Below are 19,159 nucleotides of genomic sequence, written 5' to 3'. Positions count from 1 at the left end.
TCGACTCCAGTGGCAGTCCGTCTCTCGTGTTCGGGCGTATAGGCAGCAGATAGGGGTCTAGACGAGACACATATGCGATCGACTGCAAGCGTGCGAGCAACGTGGTCAACGCAGGAGCTTTGCGCAGGTAACGAGCGGCCGGAGGTTACTCCAAAAAGATGTCTGAGACGTGCGTATACGGTCCGATAAGGGCACGGCGACCGTGTGGTTGTGCTGTTGGATTGGGGAAATGAAACGGAAGAGCTTGGTGATAGACGCGCGATTGCGTATGTCTCGAGGTTCATGTGGGGACCCTACTAGGACACAGTAGGGAAGATGTTGGCAAATGGCCAGTCAGGCACGCGCACGGAAGTCGCAGCCCTGCAAACTATGCCAAGCCTTCAGCCGCTGCCGCCTTAGGCTGGTTGTCCTTTCACCAGTCTTGAGCCTAGAGTGTCAATCCTAAGGACGTTCCAGAGCCAGGCCCACAGCTCGTATACCCCCAAATACGTACGCCAAGAGGAAGGGCCGCACGATAATATTTCCCGGCCCTTAGGAAGATCGACAGGCGTCCAGCCTCAGCCTCGTGCTACTCTGCGTCTACATACAGCCGCGAGTTGTGAGCTTGTTCCGTCCTCAACCTCTGTCCGCAACCCACACAGGTCAAGCTTGCCGATTTTTCTTCAGGATGAGCTTCAAAGCAAAGGACTTGCATTTTGGTAAGAATAGTTATAGCTATTCAAGACGTAAGCTTATTATCTCTAGACAATTCACAGCCTGCATTTCTGCAGAGGCTACGAGGTCAAATGCAAGGTGAAGACTCAGCACGCCATGAACGTCCAATACCAAGGAACAAAAGGATGAAGCCTGATGATGAAGACGATGCACCTACCTATGTTCTTGAGGATACCAACCAGTCCATGACTAAGGAAGAGTACGAAGCTTTCGTTGCCAAGAAAGAATCAAAAGGAGATGACGAACCTGGGAACGAAAGTGACGACAAAGAGCAGTCAAAGGTCGGAGCAAAGTCCAAAGACAAGATTACAGAAGTCGGAGCAAACGCTAAGAAGCGCAAAGCCGCAAAGATCATCAGCGATGGGCAAGAGGAGAGCACAGACGGGCTTGAAGACGTCAAAAAATCTGATACAAGGACTCTCAAGAAACCCAAGAAGAAGGCTAAAGCGGTCAAGCTAACGTTCGGTGATGAAGAAGAGGGTTGAAGCACCTGTTTCTGACGGAGAACCTGCATGCGTTTGCCCAATTCCAGGCAGGAAGCGGCGCTCGCTAGGAAGACTGGCACATGTCTCTACGAGACTCAGCAGATGTGCTCCACACGATCCACGATACGGCCCATAACATGGTCCATCTTGCTGGAGCACCACCAATCTACGCAGTGTCAATCGCTCGTAGCCTCGCTACTCAAGCTTGTAGAAGAGACATCATGTGGGAACATCGCCCTTGGGGTGACCTACTCCTAAAAAGACCTGGGTCAGGTCTGAGGCCCTGCTTTCTATCAGGGCACAGGAGACGCCCCGATGCCACGCCGAGGAGTAGTGAGGACGCTGTCGACTGGCACACTCAATCTAAGGTATATATCGCGCCAAGTAGTGCTGGGAGATATTAAAGTCGACCAAGACACCAAACCGATCCAAGTAATCGCAAAAAGTCGACTAGCGCTCTCTCTCAACGTCGAAGTTCCTGATCGCATGTGCCTGTTAAAATTGTTCGGAATGTTCGGAACCGTGCATCGGAAATACCCCTGCAGCTTTTAGCGCATCTGCAACTCCATGCATGCGAATGAAACACAGGACATTCGTGCCGAACAAGTCTCTCACACCATGTCCAAGTTTTCGCTCGATGTAAGAGCTGGCTTTTAAAAAGCATGGTTTAGTTCTGACAGTCGTTTCAGGACCTTGACAAGCACATTGAGAATCTGCGCGCGCAACTGCAGTTTCTGAATGAAGGCCTCGATGCGACAGACCACAATGCGCCTGACTGGCTGGCTACTGATCTGCTGTCGCTGCGCAATAAATCAGGAAGGCTGCAAGACGACATGAAACGCTTCAGGCACCAACTTGAGAGCGAAGGCCTGGCGACTAAGAAGGTACCTATTGCAGTCTTGCACGAAGCCTTGGACCCGCGCTCACAGTTGCAGACCAAGATCACCAACAAGCGGCTAAGTATTGAAGGTGCGAAAGCACCAGGCTTGCAAGAGCCTTCAGTCAAGAAAGTCAGACTCAGTCTCCCGGGTTCAGAAGAAACAACCGAGATACGTCCTACGGACAACGACCTCACCTCCCAGGCGAATCCTGCACAGACCGGCTCGACATATGTCGTGGAGCATATCGATGTCACAGAGGAGGTAAACAGAAGGCTACAGGAGAGTCGCCTGCGCCGACTCATGGAGACACCAAGCACTGCGCAGAAGCGGAAACGCGGCGACGACGAGGACACACGGATGGCAAGCGGCACGGAAGCGGAACCGGAGCCAACAAGTGGCTACGATGGCAACAATGATGACTCTACACCAACGAAGCGTGTAAGGACCAGTGGAGCTTTTGAGCGAGCCACCAAAAGGGAAATGGATGAGGACGAAGGCCGACATGGAACTGAGAACAGGTTCAAAAGGCGCAAGTACTCATGGAAGTCAAAACAATGATTTGGACACCCTTACCTTGACGATCAATAATGCCGAAAATCATGTAGGAGCACCATCACGCTCGACAAATGTGGACATACACCACATATGTACCATTCTCTATATTTCCCGCAACAACGGCAAGTTTTGCCGAGCAAGCGTCATATTTTGCGGCGAGCTGTGCACCCTCCGCATCATCACAACCGTACCACGATAATCCGAACAACGCTGTAAACCTTGTAAAACGCTCTCCGCATACCATCAATCCCACATAAACGTCCAAGTCGCATGCGCACACCCCCGTAATCCCCACCACGACCTCTACCACACAACCGCTGCCATGACGCAATCACAACCACCTACAATTCTTACCCCCGAGCAGCGCCTTGCACTCGAGAACCAACAGCGCAACACGCGCATAATCCGCAATGTTGCTATCGGAGGTGTGGTTCTCTGTCCCATCATCATGCTCATGCCGCCGCGAAAGCTCGACCTCTACACCTTCTCGCTCGGCTTGGGATTCTACCTATCCGCTGACCACTTGTGCGAATCATACTATGGACGCGGACTCGTCACACAGCTTTCTCCATTCAGGGCAGTAGGCGACTTGCCGACTGAGAGGGCACGGGATGTGCAGGCAAAGTTAAGGGAGGCAAGGGAAGAGGAGCGGAGAAAGCTGGGAAAGACGAGCGAGGACAAGAGTGTGCTGCAGAAGATCTGGATGGGAGGGGAGTCCGAGGGATGGAAGGAGAGGAGACTCGAGGAAGAGAAGAAGGCTTTGGAGGAGGGAAAGAGCTACACGGATATGATTTTTGAGCAGATCTGGGACGTGTGGAATTGGGATAAGAAGGACAGGAAAAACGGAGAAGATAAAGAACAATAGGCGTTGCATGCTTGGGTAAAGTGGTGTAAGGAAGTGTATACTATGACCTGTACGTTAAGGTTAGCCCGGTTCACGCGCATGTTCTCTCTGCGCGTAGAACTCAGAACCTTTGAGATGGCAAGGGCCAGCACGCTCTCAAATTCGAAGATTGAAGCATCTCTTCGCGGTGTACAAATCGACATCGACGTTGTCTCACCACAGCTGACGATCGGTCTCTGTCCGTACGTTTTCTGTACTATTCATAACCACTGTCTCGTTACCGCGGGACCAGGAGAGGTCGATGCGTTTATGACCAGCTGCCTAAGCTTGTGAGCACGGAGCCATGCTGTGCTCGTCTTTGCCCCCTGCAGAGCTTTGACACTTGTTCGCAGGTGTGAAAGACATATCTGCTCGCCGAACAGTCACAGACTCCGCAAACAATGGTGGACGTCTTCCAGCACGGTGTTTGCTTACTATGCACGACCACACGCATGTACCCGCTTCTTCGCTGGCCCCTTCGCCATGCCCTCTTCCACACAAACTCTTCATCTCTCTTGGTCTCAGCTAAGGCCAGCACAAGGACGACGTGACCACTATATCTGGTTATTCGCGCTCTTCCTTCCGCCCTCCGTGTAACAGCATCTGGGGATCCTTACAGAATCCAGACCAGCAACGAAAATCACGCGATTCCACACAGCCCGACAATCTCGGTTGACGTATCATGTCTCAGCTAAGTACGGCAACCGGTAGCCTCTCATTGATGAATCAGGAAAACTTTTCACAAGCCCAACTGGATCAATTCTTCAACACTACTGGGACTGATGGATCTTTCTACCACCCAGAAATTAGTGAGACATCCGAGGGTGCACATTTCGATTTCGACCCTTCGCACTTCGCACCAACAGACTCGTCAGCGCTTTCATCGGTTTCAACACCCACTTTTTCGGACTACGACTTCGGCCAACCATCTAGTGGGTATTCCACACCCAGTTCAAACACTTCACAATTGTACTCCACCGAGCAGCAACCATGCTTCAACCCCAACCTAGCAGGCCCTCTGCCAATCCGCCAGCGCTCTCAACCTATGCGCTCACATACAAACACATCGTACCTCCACCTCTCCCACCCACCTCCACAGTATACCCGCCGCCGCTCCCTCAGCCAAAGTGATGCTGAACGTATCGCTGCAATCAACATCCACCCCAACCCAACATTCCTCCGTCTTCAAGCTCCCCGAGCACGCTCCACCGCTCCAGATGAACACTTGCGTAAACGCCGCGCAGGCCCGTACAGACGTGGGCACAGTCGAAGTACGAGCCAAGGCCCCAACGGTGCTTGCCCTACTGGAGACAACACCCTAGCAAGTAGGTCTTGGAATTCGAATCTTGTTGGTGGCATGGTACCCACATCCATTGGGACCCCTTTGTATCCCATCAGTCCGCGTCACCGTCGCCCGGCTTTGGATCAGCGAATGCCTCTACAACATGAGGATCTGGAGAGAGAAGTCGTGTTCAGGTCCATGACAAGACCGGATCAGATGGAGCGCAGTAGAAGAATTATTGAGATAGGGGCGATGGTCGCAGGAGTACCTCTTGATCCCACGTTGCAGAACAATGCCAGGACTATCTTGAAGAAGTTGGAAGAAGTGGAACAATACCTCAAGCAAGAGATTGATGATTGCGAGGCTGCGCTGAAGGGTTGCATCATGATCAGAGAGGTGTTGACGCGGGAGTTGAGTATAGTGAAGTACGAGGATAGCGCGTAAGTGGTTGAAACCCATCGTCACAATGGTTGTTAACCAATTCATACGCAGGAATAACACCGACGCTGATCGAGTCACCAACAGCACACTCGATATTCCAAGCACAATGCTGTCCACGCAAGACAACGATCTGCTTGGTAGTGGCATTGATGATGGTGATATCATGGCTATGCTCATCAAAGAGAATGAGAACTGTCAACCAAGCGACGACCCCTGAATAAAGTGTGGGCACGAACATGGCAACCGAACATCGAGTACTAGGACATTGTTATATCTCTGGAGGTATCCTGACATCTCGGGCATATAGTTGATCGGTTATTCATTACCTCTGGTCAACATACCCATTGTTGTATGGGAACGGCAGAAGGCGTTCTTAAAATTCTAGTAGTCTATATCCATTATCAGCTTCGTCCACCCGTGACCTTCCTCCCGGCATCCTTCAGTGCATCAGTCACTCTTTCCAACCCCCACCACACTCCCTGCACTCATCCCCAACTCACTCGCACTCAGAAACCTCTCCCTTGCCTGTTCTACATCAGTCCAGTTCCCACTCCCCTTATTCCCCCCTTTCACACTCTTACCATGCTGCGCCTTCTCATACTCGCCGCTCCACCAATCCCACCCGACCACACAGCCCACAACACTCAGCACAAAAACTACTATGAATCCCAAAATAGCCACACTCAGACCCCAGAACCCAGAACTGGCATAAGTCACAACACCATTCGAATACGCGGAGACTAGATGCGTCGGTGAGCCTTTCCTCCCAAACTCATCCCACTCTCCAAACACCATCGTCTTCATCCTCCTCTTACTTCCCTTCTTGTCCCTGTTCACCAACCGCACAGAGACGATCTCCCACGCTGGACCCACATCACCTGCACTGAGCAAGGGGCGCGGTAGTAAAATAAGCTCAACAACGCGCTGCTTGGGGTTGTCGAGTTTGACAACCACTGGCGTCTTGAGTAAAGGATTGTGTGTGGAAGGAGAGAAATGCGCTTCAAAAACATTGAAGCGGAATACTAGAGCGGTGGAATTTGTTACGCGGCGCAGAGAGTAGCCGTACGACAGGCCCAGGAGGGGTCCTACGGTGTCGAGGGAGGTGGTTGAGATGGCATTGGAGAGGTCGTCGCGGGAGTAGTCGGAAATGACTTGAGAGGCGTAGATCCGGGGAAGGGTCCTGGAATCTGAAAGAAGAGGTGCATTGTTGATGGAGAGGTGCGCCGCGTCGAAGGGCAGCGATATGTTTAGGAGCTGCTTGTGTTAGTGATTGAACTTGCCAAGATATCTCTAGCATAGTGTAGGGCAAACTACCAACGCATTATCATCGACTCGACTTGCCCATGGTCCGTTTTCGCCTGTTGATGTGTCTTGGTAAAGATAGGGGCAGCCAATGCATGGGAGCTTGGCAATATAGTTGTAGCCTCCGGCTATAGTGGTGACTTCTGGCGCAACGTCCGCGAGGACTTGCGTAACCACACTTAGTAGCCCTGCAAGGACAGCGGGTTTCAGTATCATGGTGTTTAGAATGGAATCGTAAGGTTGTAGATGGGAAGCATCTCGATACGTTCTCGCGGCGGACGCAACCGGAGCTGAGTCCTACGATACGAGCTAATTTTAGCGACACTAAGCATGTGACACTGCGACAGCGTATTCGGTCATTGGTATGCTTTGCTGTCTTGCACGTATATTTACTCCAATGTCTACATAGAAGTCGTCCTTATCCATTTGATGGACTCTGATGCTTGAGGCTCACACACATGTAAGGAATGTCAACAAGGGTCACAGATGGATTGCGCTAGTCATAGTTACCGTCGCTAACGAAGAAGATCTTCCTGCAGCGATGACATCAACCATCGCAGCTTTCCGGCCAACACTGTGCACGATCATCAACGACCTGAAGTTTGGAGGGTCGTTTCGTAAGACCTAATTGATTCCCGAGTCTCTCTCAGAATCGAATAACTACTCCAAACAAAACCATTGAGGGAATCAAAGGACTGCCCTCCACACCTTCATACGTCATACCGATAGAAGCTAGTCGGACGCTTCCGTCGCCTTGTGGAGCTTGAGCATCGCTGCGAAAATCCGGATGCACGCTGGGTTGTGGCTGTAGCTGCGGTGTGGATGAGCCGTGATCTTCACTACCCTTTTCGCCCAAGCCACTCCACACTGAGTGACCATCTCAAATGATCATTAGCAGGCAACCCACAAGAGGATGATGGACTCAAAGATCTCCAAGAGTGTCTGAGTGGCCTTTGTCAGTAGTATGCTTTTAGTTGCATCCTTGAAAACCTGCACCACGTCACTTCCGACCATTCCGCGGCCCAACGTCATCTGTTGGCGTCGTTCACATCGGACGATGATCAGCAACAACATTTGTCGCTCGTCCCTGGAAACGGAATCATGAGCTAAAGCGACTAGCCTACATATGAAAGCTGCTTTGTCCACTGGAATTGTTGTATCGCTCCTGTTTGACGGCACTCATTCGTCATAGCTACTTGCGTAGCTCAATCGTGATATATGACAGCATACATATGAGGATTCTAATAAAGCCTTGCGTGTATCCTGGACGTCAGCTAGAGAAACGACAGTAACAACAATCAACCTTGCGGCATCCACACTCACAATGGCCATCACCAATACGACCAGCACTGTTCAGGCGATCTTTGCCCTCCACACAGCAACGGCCGGATTGGCCCTTCTCATGCTCGTCACAGCTGGCTTGGTCTTTCTCAAGCAACTGAAGAGCGGCACCAGTCGTCCGGGTGGATGGAAACGGTTCTCACACAGCGTCGGTGTGCCCAGGCATTCCAGCCTGGGGACACACTTCTGGCTCATGTCCGGACTGTTCTGCCTGATGGTCGCGTACGCTGCCCAAGCAGCTGTCGTCGCCCTCCAGACCATGATCAACTCGCCATTCTCGATCACTTCGGCGTATTCTTACCCGTCGTATGGAACATCGAATGTAGTGACTGGCGCCAACTACAGCAAGGATATTTCCATCCTGTCTTTCCTCTACCAGTTCGCTAGTATCCTGGTGAACGTCTGCATCGTTGGTGCTATCTGGATGCATGCCAACCACTTGGAGTGCAACGGGACCGGCATCAGGGCACCTGGCTTCATTTCATGGATCTGGAACCAGTTCTGGATTTTGGCTATGCTTGGGCTTGGCTTCGCGTAAGTGACCCTACGAACCGAGTTCAATGTTAAAGAACACTGACATTGGACAGTGCTTGGGGTCTTGCATACACCCGACGCGGCAACGGTAACGATGCTCTGTATTTCCTGTCCATTCTCAGCAGCAGCTACATCACGCGCTCTGTATACGTTGCATATGTCGCAGTTACCATTGCGGCATCAACCAGCGCGACCCTTGAGGCGTTACTGTGTTTGACTGGTGTGAAGAAGAACGGTTTAGGAGGCGTAAGTTATCTCCTCTTTGCACTAGAGCTCTTTTACTGACAGGTTCCACAGACTGTGACTAACACCAAGCGCATCCTCGGCTCTTTCGCCTTCATGGTTCTCCCCATTGTCTGGTTGCGAAACGCCTTCAGCATCGCACAGGTTGTCATACTCTATCACAACGTCAACAACTGGTCTCGCACCACTAACCAAGCCCTCGCTTTTCTCTTCATCATTTTCGGTGAGCTGGCCAATCTGGCCATCCTTGGTCTGGTACTTCTTGGTGCTATGAGTTTTAGCAAGACCCTCAACGATAGACCTACTGCACTTACCAAGAGGGAACCTCGTGCTTCGTCAATGTCCAGACACACCCGCGACGATGTGTCTGAGAAGACGGATGTGTAGAGGTGTGGTTCTCGCACGGAGACGGGTGTAAGATCTTGATACGATGCTCACGACTCTAGAAGTTTGACGATTATTCCTTATGTACATATCTCGAGCCTTTTCGCTTCAGTATCTGCGGATGTATTACTTCCTGTAGCATCATTTAATAATGAATATGTAATGTGTAAACCTCTAAAGCTCAGTAGCACGGTGTTACTGTTGGTTACGTCATCGTTATGTCCTTTGGAACTATGGTTCCGTTTCTTTGAGTCGCTTCAACAGGCCTTGTGGCCGTGGATAAAATCAAAGATATAGGATCAGAAGCAATCCGTCCATTCTAGAGTGCAGCGAACAGAAGAGTATGTAAGGCGAAAGTGCCAGAAGGCAGGGCTGAGGCACGATCGCCCGGAGATTTGCCGCTTGCCGAATCGTGGCTTCACCCTTTTGAACCAACCATCTTCTCAACCATACTGACTGTCATTGTAAAGGAGCGTTCCAGTCTTTTGTGGAATTACCGGCTTACTTGCCATTAGTAGCGTTACGAGACGAGCTTCCGCGTTCGTACCAAGAAGCTGAGGCTTTTATACGTCCCCTGATATGGCGTCGGCTTTGCTCATCCTTGCTTCGCTTGTCATCTTTCCATTTCTGACGTACTACGCGACTTCATCGTTGTTCTTTCGAAGATCCAATAGCACTGCTGCTGGCAAGAAGCCTCCAACGATTCCATACTTTGTACCGGGTTTATTCCATGCTGTCGGTTTCGCACAGTTAGGCGCTCGAAAGTACTTCGCGGAGCTCATGTGAGTAGCATGGGGGGTGACAAGTTCGGAAGACGTGCTAACAGTATATCTAGTAAAGAATATGGCGCTTTCGCTCCATTTCAGGTCAGGGCAGGGCCGTATTCATACGTCGTGTTAAGAGATCCGACACATATCAGAAGGGTACTGGACGCTCCGGAGCATTTGACTGCAACCCCAGTTAGAGTCGAGACACTTGATAAACTGTTTGGCTCGCCAAGAGCCGCAGAGCATTCACAATACAGCGAAGCGCATACTCGGGAAGATTCTGAGGCAGAGCCACCGATGACCTCCAATATTCCCGACACCGCTCTTGCTTCAACGATCGAAGTCTACATCTCGATTTTGTCGGCAAACATGCACGATAAGATGTTCCAATTTGATAGTTGGACAAGGATCGAAGACCTGTGGTCATTTATCCAGCTAGTACTTCTTCGGTGCACTCTGAACACGCTTTTTGGTTCTGCCTTACTGAAACAGTACCCACGGATGGTGCGTGACTACTCGGACTTCAACAATGCAGTCGAAGGTTTTGTGTATGGTATGCCACGCATTATGCTCTCTGCCGGTACGAAACCTCGCGATCGTTTACATCAGGGTATCGAGCGCTGGTTGAAATCCAACCGTACTGAGTCTGGCAGTGCGGACTCATCGGAAAATGAGCCAGCGTGGGATGAGAAGCAGGGCCTGCGATCCATTCGCGAGCACTATAACGCCTACTCCATCGACAAAGATGTGCAAACAGACAAGAAAACAAAGACAGCAGAGATATTGAGGATCATACATACGTACGTCAAGCTACCCAACCAGATCCACACGCCTGCGGATTGCGCCAGAGTTAACAGATTGTTCTAGCACGAATACCGAGCTTGTATCATCCACTTTCTGGTTGACTGTCGAAACCCTACGCAAGTCCCACCTTGTCCGTAATATGACGGCTATTATAGACCAACACCTCTCGCCCATAACCCACAAATACGACATTCATGGGCTTGCTGAAGTGCCACTGGTGCAGTCTGTCCAAGCTGAAATCAGGAGACTACGGACAGCAACTTGTGTAGCGCGCACCAACAAAACCAACGGCTTCCCTCTAGACAAACACTGGTCGCTGCCGAAGGATGCTACAGTACTTATGTTCTCCCACGATCTTTCTCTCAATACCGATATATGGAAGAAGTCACAGCCTCAAGCCCTCGAGAGGTCGCTCGAGGAGTTCTGGGCCGAGCGTTTCACGACTCCAGGACGTAAGACCAAGCCTAAAAGGGATGTTACTGGAGAGATGGGCGGATCTGCTACGGAGGATCTTAGAGACCTATTCACGAGTCTCGCAACATGCGATCAATACCCGGGATCTCGCTTTATATCAGCCCTGCAGATGGCTACGCTAGCTGTATTGTTTGCCGAATTCGAGATCCAACTATCCGACCCTGACGAGGTCGAGGCGGTCTTACCTCCGGTCCGCGAGTTTGCTTACGGCACTGTCAAGCCGCTAGAGAAGGTCGCAGTGCGCATACGAAAGCGGAAGATGTAAATACCAAGCAACATGGAGATTTTTTAGAGTGGTGGTCGGTGTTTATGTTTTATTGGATACCAATTTCTCTCGGCTTATCGTTTCTCCCAGTCTCATGCGTAGGGGCAACCAGCACATGTTTCTAACTGATGCTGTAGGCTTTGCTGCTGTGGAAACAACATTCCAGAGGGTATATGCAACAAGCAAACTTAGTAGTGTCTTACATTCCTTACGAACGTCAATGTGTAAGCCTGACATCAAAAAGTTACTAATATTAAGCCCTTTAATAGTACAACAAACGTATACGAATATTTAGGTTCCAGTCTAAGTCATGCACCGCGCCGCCTAGACTAGGTAGTCTTAGGTATATGAAGAGGATTTATTGATTGTGTGGATCTGGGTGGCTACGTACTTCTTCAAGATAACGAATATGGGTTTCTCGACTGCAATTCAGCGTACATCTAAGAGACCGACACCTGAATCCGCGCTGATTTTGCTGATGTCCGTGCGTCTGATCCGACGGTTATCCTGGTAGTACAGTATTGTGTTCTGGTAGGTGGCTGAGTGCTCATGAACAAATTACGTAGTGTGACTGGCGACTAGGCGGCCTGTCTATCGTGCAGCTTGCGTTGTACATGATCCGCCAGGAGACCCAGGGCATGCCTGTGCCCGGCTCATGTCTTGCACCTGATGAGGTGCGGCGAGACGCACAACAATCTGCTGCCAAACTTTTCAAGAACTATCATCTTCTACGGAAGATTGTCGAGCACCACGAGGAAACGATACGCACAAGATGAAGTAAGAAACCTAACCCTCAAAAGAAGAAGCTTCCCTTAGAGGCCTGGCTGAACATGCCGGCGCATCACCGACCGGACGTAGAAGCCTGGCGTCAACATTCTAAGAACAAAGAGCCATATTTTTAGCCATCCATCAATCTTGAAGACCTCACTAAACCTAAAACCTTGCTGCTTCTATTTCGTTTCTGTGGAAGGTACTATCCTGGCGATTTTGTTCACTTGGATCTCGAGCAGGCTGCACTCGGTGAGGCTAGCGGTACAAATATGCCAGCGTTCTTGAACGAATACACCATATATTTCCACAAGATACACACTCCTAAAAAGTATAGCGAGCTGGTCTTCTGGGATGATAATGAAGATGCGTTTGAACACATGAGTAATGAGGTCGGTATGCACCCAGGGCATGGAATGCAGGCTCTAGAGATCCAACAGCGCATATGGACGTTCCTAGTGACATGGTTGCAGAGTTTGCTTCAAGATGTGGCATCTCCAACCAAAACAGACGTCCTGCCAAATCCTGGACTGCCACCAGCTTTGGTAGACATCACATCCTTATAATCACTGCTCTGGAGGCCCCGTACCGTATACCAGCCCATCTTGACTTTGAAAGACTGGAAGCTATAGCTTTTGCTGAGCGTAACGCAGGAGAAGTCCATTTATCGGCTCTCCGCGAGGATCCTGGCTACTTCGTTGAGGTGATGCAAGAAGCAGACATGCAGCGTGAAGAAGAGGCCCGTATGAAGCGTGAGGATAAAGCCCACTGTCGATAGAGGTACACGATACTACACAGGTACAACACATTCCCTCTGTTCTATAAGCCTGTCACTCACTGTATTCCTACAGCCCTGACGAGAAAGATGCTGGATACGGGGGTGTCTGGCGGGCCGGCCATACAGCATCGCCGTGACCTCGGTATTCTCCATACAGATGAATCTCGTCAGCTTGCGGTCGTTGATGCCGTCCAAGGCCTGCTTACTCAGCGCATGGTTATTGCAGACGAGTCTGAGTCCGGCAACGAAGATACGATAGACAGCACCGCTGATAGGAGAGATACTGGCGTTGGCGACGATACTGTTGCTACCCACCCTCACCGCGCGGCACTCAGTGAAGCGTACCAACAAAAGCGAGGGCCGAGGTTGTGGATTTAGAAGACGGGAGAGGGGACCTAGAGGCGCCTGTGATCGAGAGGCCAGCTCGGCTTGATCGAGGCACGAGATGGCAATGGAATACCCCGCGCTGCGCTGATAAAGTGTGAGGGATAAAATTGGACGCTGGACGGGAAGTGCGGAAAGTCCTTTTACCGTGTCCGTGCGCGCAACAACCAGAGTCGCGCAACGACCAAAAACTACCTCAACGCTCAAAATTAGATAAGGCTATAGAGCCACCTACAACAGCTATTATTTTATAATTTTATAGTGTAGTACTAATTAATTACTTATAAAAAAGATATACTATTTAAATTTGGCTAGTAACTTAATATTGCAGCTACGTGATGTGGTTTTAAGTAGGGGAGCTAGGGACAGCAATAGGGGACTATAACTACTAACATTATTCTTAGAACTATGTTTTTAATGCTTTTTTAGCTAGGTTGCTTATAAAGCTTTCTTTTTACTCTTTTAAGGTAATTATATAGCTTTTGCAGCATTAAGCTCTTGTTATTAATGCTGCTTTTTAGCCTCCTGTTTAGCCTTCTAATTTGCTGTATTAGCCTTCTTCTTCTTATGTACCACCTTAGCTGCCTCTTATACCATACGCCTCTCCTCCTTCTTCTTCTTCTTAACTAGCTTCTTAGCAGCTGCTACTTCCTTACTAGTAGCTTTTCTAAGCCTCTCCTCCTTCTTCTTATATTGTCTGACTTGCTTATAGAAGCATGCTTTATTAACCTTTCTAGGTAACTAGAACACTGCACTACTATAGTACTCCTGCTGTTACTACAAGTCTAAGGTTTTACTCTTCTTTTTATACTTCTTCTACGTCTTTAGAGTCTTTTTAAGGCTATTTATCTTATACTAGAGGAGTAAGGTTTTAACTAAGATATAGTAGATTAATTGTCTTATCTTTTTAATGTTACTCTTACTTTAGTTTTTAACTACATGCTGTAACAACATCTCTATTTTAAGCTAATCCTTGTTACTATAAACAGATAATAAGGACCTATCTAAATCTAAGCTCTCTAGTTTTTTAATAAAGTAGTAGAGGATAATATTAGGATTAAGTAGATAGATACCTGTTACCTTAAAGGACTTAAGTATTAGCTTTTTAGTAAAGCTACATATCCACACTAGCTAGAATAGGCAGAAGAAGTCTGCTCTAGTAATAGGTATGTTATTTTAAGCCTTATAGATGTATATTATAACTGCTTTTAAGTATACTGTTAATAGAGGCTTAAACAGCACTATATTAAGTAGCTAGAGCGTTTAGGTTAAGTAAGGGGGAAGGATAGCTAGGAGGATCTTGTAGTTATTATAGTACTTAATAAAGTCTATTGTTATATAGGATCTGTAGCTATCTAGTATTAAAAGCCTCTACTTTCTTTATGCTTTCTCCTTAGTGTAGTAATTAAACACCTACTTAAGCTAGGTAAGGCCTATATCCCTATTTGTCCACTCTAAAAGAGATAATGTAACTATTATAGAGTGTTTTCCTAGCTTAATTTTAGCTACCTAGTCTAATTTAATACTAGTGTTAGCTAACTTATAGATAATGCCTAGTAGTAGTACTATTCTATTACTACACACACACGCTATAAGCGTCTACTAAGCTTAGTTACTATCCTAGATAGATGCTTTAATCTCTCTCTTTATCTACATATACTTACTAAATATATGTTTTATTCTACCTATAATACTAATTATAAAGCCCTTCTTATCTATATTATATATATAGCAACCCTTAATAGAGTATTTAGAGATTTTATGCTATAGTAGGTTAAAGTAGAGCGTATATTTATTATAGGAATTAGCGTTATAATATAGTTAATCTATCCTAGTAGAGTAATATAAGATAAGATAGATAGAGTACTTATTAATAAAGCAGGTAACCTAGCTCTTACTAACTAGATTTTAAGCTACTAGCAACACAAAATTCTGGATTATCTCTCTAGTAGGTAGTAAGTAATAAGTACTAAGCAACTCTATATACTTTATAAGCTCTATCTCCTATTATAGCATTAAACGTTGCTAGTTAATATCCTTAGTCTTCTAGAAGTCCTAAACGTGCTTATGTCTCTAAGCTAGAGTTACGCAGTTAACACTAAACCTAGTAGCAAAATACTAATATATAAGTTTTTTACCTAGTTTTAGCACATTAATTACTGCAAGCGCTTTGTTAATAGCTGCTATAGTTGTTAAGTTATAACACGTTAAAGTATAGTGTAGTTGTGATGATTCGGTCGTTGCGCGACTCCGGTCGTTGCGCGCACGGACACGGTAGCGTCATCAGGTGGATGCAAGACATGTACTGCCTCAAAAACACGCAACAGACTGCCATCAACCCCAGGGCCAATTCACTCGATAGCTACTTGGGTTTTTTCGAAAACGTGTTCTCAACTTCTGCGGCGCCTTTCCTGTTCAGCATGTGCGCTTCGTTGCTCTCATCGTACCCCGAGACTTAGCAACCGGATCCTTCACAGTCAGAACCTAGGAATTGATATCGTTATTATCAAATAAACAGTCTCGTCCACCCTGTCTAAGCCACAAGTTACCAGGAAGCCGCATTTCGATAGTGCTGGGCTTGAAGTGCAGTCTTCACATGATGAGATCCTTTGATCGATTGTCGATCAAGATGGACTTCCGAGGCTCGACCTCACCTCTGCTATTCGCCGAGCTCCAAAGCCCTTGGTGTTGGGCGTGGTGGCCGACTTGCCAATGCTGACTTGCGACTGTGGGGAAGTGTTGACACCCCACATTCTATTTGATCGAGAAACCACGCAAAGCCCCTGAGCGGCAACATCTCCGGCGATTAGGGCTGCCAATATACCCGTTTCGAAGTACCTCCGACGACCCGGACCACATGAATGGGTGTACTACTAATTAGCTGGCCTTGGAAAAGCCGGAGCCGGTCCAGGAGCTTGGTACCGATACTTTTAGGTTGGCTTGCGCGCGTATTTCATAGCCCCACTTCAGCACCAATGTAGGTACGCTTGGCTCTGGTTCGTCTGTTAGTCAACCCTAGACGAACAGTAGACCCGCTGTTCGTCCCCTGGTGCCTACCTAGACTGTAGCTTGCTCTATGATAGGTGGACATGACTACATCGAGTACCCAACGGATACTTCTATGCGGCTATCCCTTGTTTAAGGACCGGAAATGGAGTTGATCTTCGATTCACGACTGCTTGGAAGCTGTTCGGACCAGGGTCCTCTGCATTCACGAAGCAAATAGGTCTTTGCTCATGAGAAAGCAGTCACCTGAATCAACAAACCATTCTCCTAGGAGCCGAGAAATTGCGGGGTTATTGGGACCTGTTGGCTCGTGAAGATGCAACATCAGCAATACTTAAGTTCTGGGGAAGTACAGAAGATGAATGGCCAGCTCGCTGTGGTAGTGACCTCTCCACTACTGCCCAACAACCTTGAGACTCGAGAAACCTTCGTTCATCATGAAGATCACCGCCATTCTCTCCCTTCTCCCTCTGGCTTTCGCAGCTCCGGCACACGTTGAGAAGCGTGCCGGACCCACAGTCGTCGCACCCTCCCCCCAGGCCACAGTGCTTGGTAAGAGCGCTTCCAATGTAGAGTCTTTCAATGCAATCCCCTACGCCCAGCCTCCAGTGGGACAGCTTCGTCTCAAGCCACCGCAGCCGTTGACCTCGAGTCTGGGCACAGTCGACGGCACCGGAACTGCGAGGGCTTGTCCACAGTTCTTCTTCTCAGTCGATCCGGCGGCTTTTCCTGGCAACGTCATTGGCACCATATTGAACACGCCCATCTTCCAGGCCATCTCCGATGCTGGAGAGGATTGCTTGACTATCAACGTGCAACGACCGGCAGGTACGGATGCTGACGCAAAACTCCCGGTCTTGTTCTGGATCTTTGGCGGTGGCTTTGAATTGGGCGGGTAGGCAATTACCATCTATGATGTCTTTTCAATCCATACTTATCAGTGGCCAGAACTGCAATGTACGACGGCACGTCGATAATAGCAGACTCAGTTGCTCAAGGCAAGCCGGTCATCTTCGTGGCTGTCAACTATCGCGTTGGAGGTTTCGGCTTCCTGCCTGGAAAAGAGATCCTTGCAGATGGCTCCTCAAACTTGGGCTTGCTCGACCAGAGGCTGGGCCTGCAATGGGTTGCTGACAACATCGCGGCTTTTGGAGGCGATCCAACTAAAGTGACAATTTGGGGCGAGAGTGCCGGAGCCATCTCAGTCATGGATCAGATGCTGTTGTACAACGGAGATCACACTTACAAGGGAAAGCCGCTTTTCAGAGGCGGTATCATGAACAGTGGTTCTATTGTACCTGCAGACCCCGTCGACTGTCCAAAGGGTCAACTGATCTACGACACGGTATGCCACCTTCTCAAAACCTCCAGAGCTATCATTGACATGAATACAGGTCGTGAAGGCAGCCGGCTGCTCCAGCTCCACCGACACTCTCGCCTGTCTCCGCCAAGTGCCTTACGAAAAGTATCTGCAAGCTGCCAACTCAGTCCCCGGGATCCTCGGCTACTTCACCGTCAACTTATCCTACCTGCCGCGGCCTGACGGCACCGCTATCACGCAATCCCCCGAGCTACTCGTCGAAGCAGGGAAATACGCAAAAGTGCCCTTCATCGTCGGCGACCAAGAAGACGAAGGCACTTTGTTCGGCCTCTTCACGCCAAACCTGACCACCACCCGCGAAGTGACGACGTACTTCTCCACCGTCTTCTTCAACAACGCGCAGCCCGCGCAAATCGACCAGCTGGTCGGCACCTACCAAACCATCAGCGAGGACGGCAGTCCGTTCCGCACGGGCCTGCTGAACAACTGGTATCCGCAGTTCAAAAGGGTCTCCGCCATACTCGGCGACCTAACATTCACGCTCACACGGCGCCTATTCCTCGAAGCCTCAGCACAGGTCAATCCCAGCGTGAAGTCGTGGTCGTACCTCGCCACATACGACTACGGCACGCCGATCCTCGGAACCTTCCACGCCTCCGATCTGCTGCAGGTCTTCTACGGCGTGCTGCCCAACAACGCCGCGAAGAGTATCCGAGGCTACTACTACAACTTCGTCTACAACCTGGATCCAAACGTCGGTATCTCGCTGCCCAGCTGGCCGCAGTGGAGCACGAGCAAGAAGTTGATCGAGTTCAGGGCGAACAGCAACGCGCAGCTCGACGATGATTTCAGAGCGGATTCGTACGAGTTCTTGAAGCAGAACGCGGCTTCCTTACGCGTCTGACGGGTCGAGGTTTGCAAACGAAAATACAATACAATCCAGACTTGAGAACCGTGCTTGTCGTATCTCATCTCGCAGGGTGAAACAGCAACAGGGCATTATCCACACCCGTCCACGTGCATCTGTGCGTTTGCGTGTTTTCCTGTCTTCGTCGGTCCCTCCATCGCACACCCGCTCGCCGGCCCTCGCAGCCTCGTTCAGGCGTCTAGTTTGTACTGCTGTCCTTTGTCCTGATTGTTAGGTCTGCACACATGATTAGGTGAGTCGTGTAAGCGAATGGCAAAGCTTCTATTTCTTGCTTGAGTGCCTGCCTGTTGAGATGGGAGTACGGATGCAGAATGGTTCCGAGACAAACAATGGTTAGTCTTAGGGAAAAAAGAGCATCGAAGGCCTTAGATGAGTCAAAGTTTTGGCTGTTTCTGGTACACCTGAAGACGCATGTGAGCATTCATATTGTTCCTCGGTGAGGGTTGGATGCATCAGGATAGGATATGGTCGATTCTGTAGCCAGAACACAATATGGGCAACCTCTCCAATCGAGGAGGAACCATGGCGGTCCACTTTGACAGCCGGGACTGGTCTAGGGCAAGTCGTGTATTCGTGCGAGAAAAAGAATAGGGTATAGTACATTCAGCAAGCGCCTCTG

At 49.2% G+C, this 19,159-nt stretch overlaps 9 protein-coding genes across 10 annotated transcripts, besides 4 other annotated features; 8 read left to right on the top strand and 1 right to left on the bottom strand.

The window, feature by feature from the left end:
- Positions 1–839: 839 nt before the first annotated feature.
- EKO05_0007802 (uncharacterized protein) lies at positions 840–1,199 on the top strand (the record flags this gene model as incomplete). The annotated part of the gene is made up of 1 exon (XM_038941062.2): positions 840–1,199. The coding sequence occupies one exon, from the start codon at positions 840–842 to the stop codon at positions 1,197–1,199; it is 360 nt and encodes a 119-aa protein (XP_038797061.2).
- A 618-nt stretch (positions 1,200–1,817) lies between these two features.
- On the top strand, positions 1,818–2,638 carry EKO05_0007801 (uncharacterized protein; the record flags this gene model as incomplete). The annotated part of the gene is made up of 3 exons (XM_059637133.1): positions 1,818–1,838; positions 1,889–2,083; positions 2,135–2,638. The coding sequence occupies 3 exons, from the start codon at positions 1,818–1,820 to the stop codon at positions 2,636–2,638; spliced, it is 720 nt and encodes a 239-aa protein (XP_059493116.1).
- Positions 2,401–2,466: a tandem repeat.
- Positions 2,639–2,957: 319 nt separating the features above from the next.
- On the top strand, positions 2,958–3,500 carry EKO05_0007800 (uncharacterized protein; the record flags this gene model as incomplete). Its single annotated transcript, XM_038946352.1, has 1 exon — positions 2,958–3,500. The coding sequence occupies one exon, from the start codon at positions 2,958–2,960 to the stop codon at positions 3,498–3,500; it is 543 nt and encodes a 180-aa protein (XP_038797063.1).
- Positions 3,501–4,239: 739 nt separating this feature from the next.
- On the top strand, positions 4,240–5,458 carry EKO05_0007799 (uncharacterized protein; the record flags this gene model as incomplete). Its single annotated transcript, XM_038941117.2, has 2 exons — positions 4,240–5,240; positions 5,293–5,458. 2 exons carry the CDS (start codon positions 4,240–4,242, stop codon positions 5,456–5,458), a joined length of 1,167 nt encoding a protein of 388 aa, XP_038797064.2.
- A 279-nt stretch (positions 5,459–5,737) lies between these two features.
- On the bottom strand, positions 5,738–6,759 carry EKO05_0007798 (uncharacterized protein; the record flags this gene model as incomplete). Its single annotated transcript, XM_038941167.1, has 3 exons — positions 5,738–5,766; positions 5,823–6,495; positions 6,556–6,759. The coding sequence occupies 3 exons, from the start codon at positions 6,757–6,759 to the stop codon at positions 5,738–5,740; spliced, it is 906 nt and encodes a 301-aa protein (XP_038797065.1).
- A 577-nt stretch (positions 6,760–7,336) lies between these two features.
- Positions 7,337–7,368: a tandem repeat.
- Positions 7,369–7,867: 499 nt separating this feature from the next.
- EKO05_0007797 (uncharacterized protein) lies at positions 7,868–9,048 on the top strand (the record flags this gene model as incomplete). The annotated part of the gene is made up of 3 exons (XM_038941068.1): positions 7,868–8,418; positions 8,472–8,664; positions 8,716–9,048. The coding sequence occupies 3 exons, from the start codon at positions 7,868–7,870 to the stop codon at positions 9,046–9,048; spliced, it is 1,077 nt and encodes a 358-aa protein (XP_038797066.1).
- A 576-nt stretch (positions 9,049–9,624) lies between these two features.
- EKO05_0007796 (uncharacterized protein) lies at positions 9,625–11,355 on the top strand (the record flags this gene model as incomplete). 2 transcript variants are annotated; one of them, XM_038941139.1, is made up of 3 exons in its annotated part: positions 9,625–9,827; positions 9,881–10,612; positions 10,680–11,355. In XM_038941139.1, 3 exons carry the CDS (start codon positions 9,625–9,627, stop codon positions 11,353–11,355), a joined length of 1,611 nt encoding a protein of 536 aa, XP_038797067.1. The 2 variants fall into 2 exon arrangements, with proteins under 2 accessions (XP_038797067.1, XP_059493115.1); XM_059637132.1 differs by having other exon boundaries at positions 10,670–11,355.
- Positions 11,356–12,844: 1,489 nt separating this feature from the next.
- EKO05_0007795 (uncharacterized protein) lies at positions 12,845–13,279 on the top strand (the record flags this gene model as incomplete). Its single annotated transcript, XM_038941111.2, has 2 exons — positions 12,845–12,875; positions 12,975–13,279. 2 exons carry the CDS (start codon positions 12,845–12,847, stop codon positions 13,277–13,279), a joined length of 336 nt encoding a protein of 111 aa, XP_038797068.2.
- Positions 13,280–13,429: 150 nt separating this feature from the next.
- Positions 13,430–15,563: a mobile genetic element.
- Positions 13,888–13,909: a tandem repeat.
- Positions 15,564–16,728: 1,165 nt separating the features above from the next.
- Positions 16,729–18,516, top strand: EKO05_0007794 (uncharacterized protein; the record flags this gene model as incomplete). The annotated part of the gene is made up of 3 exons (XM_038940946.1): positions 16,729–17,186; positions 17,240–17,636; positions 17,686–18,516. 3 exons carry the CDS (start codon positions 16,729–16,731, stop codon positions 18,514–18,516), a joined length of 1,686 nt encoding a protein of 561 aa, XP_038797069.1.
- Positions 18,517–19,159: the final 643 nt, after the last annotated feature.

This window comes from Ascochyta rabiei, chromosome 13, assembly GCF_004011695.2.
Source record: "Ascochyta rabiei chromosome 13, complete sequence".
Taxonomy (NCBI): domain Eukaryota; kingdom Fungi; phylum Ascomycota; class Dothideomycetes; order Pleosporales; family Didymellaceae; genus Ascochyta; species Ascochyta rabiei.
The sequence above is the reverse complement of the archived record's forward strand: the minus strand, read 5'-3'. Positions and strand labels throughout refer to the sequence as shown.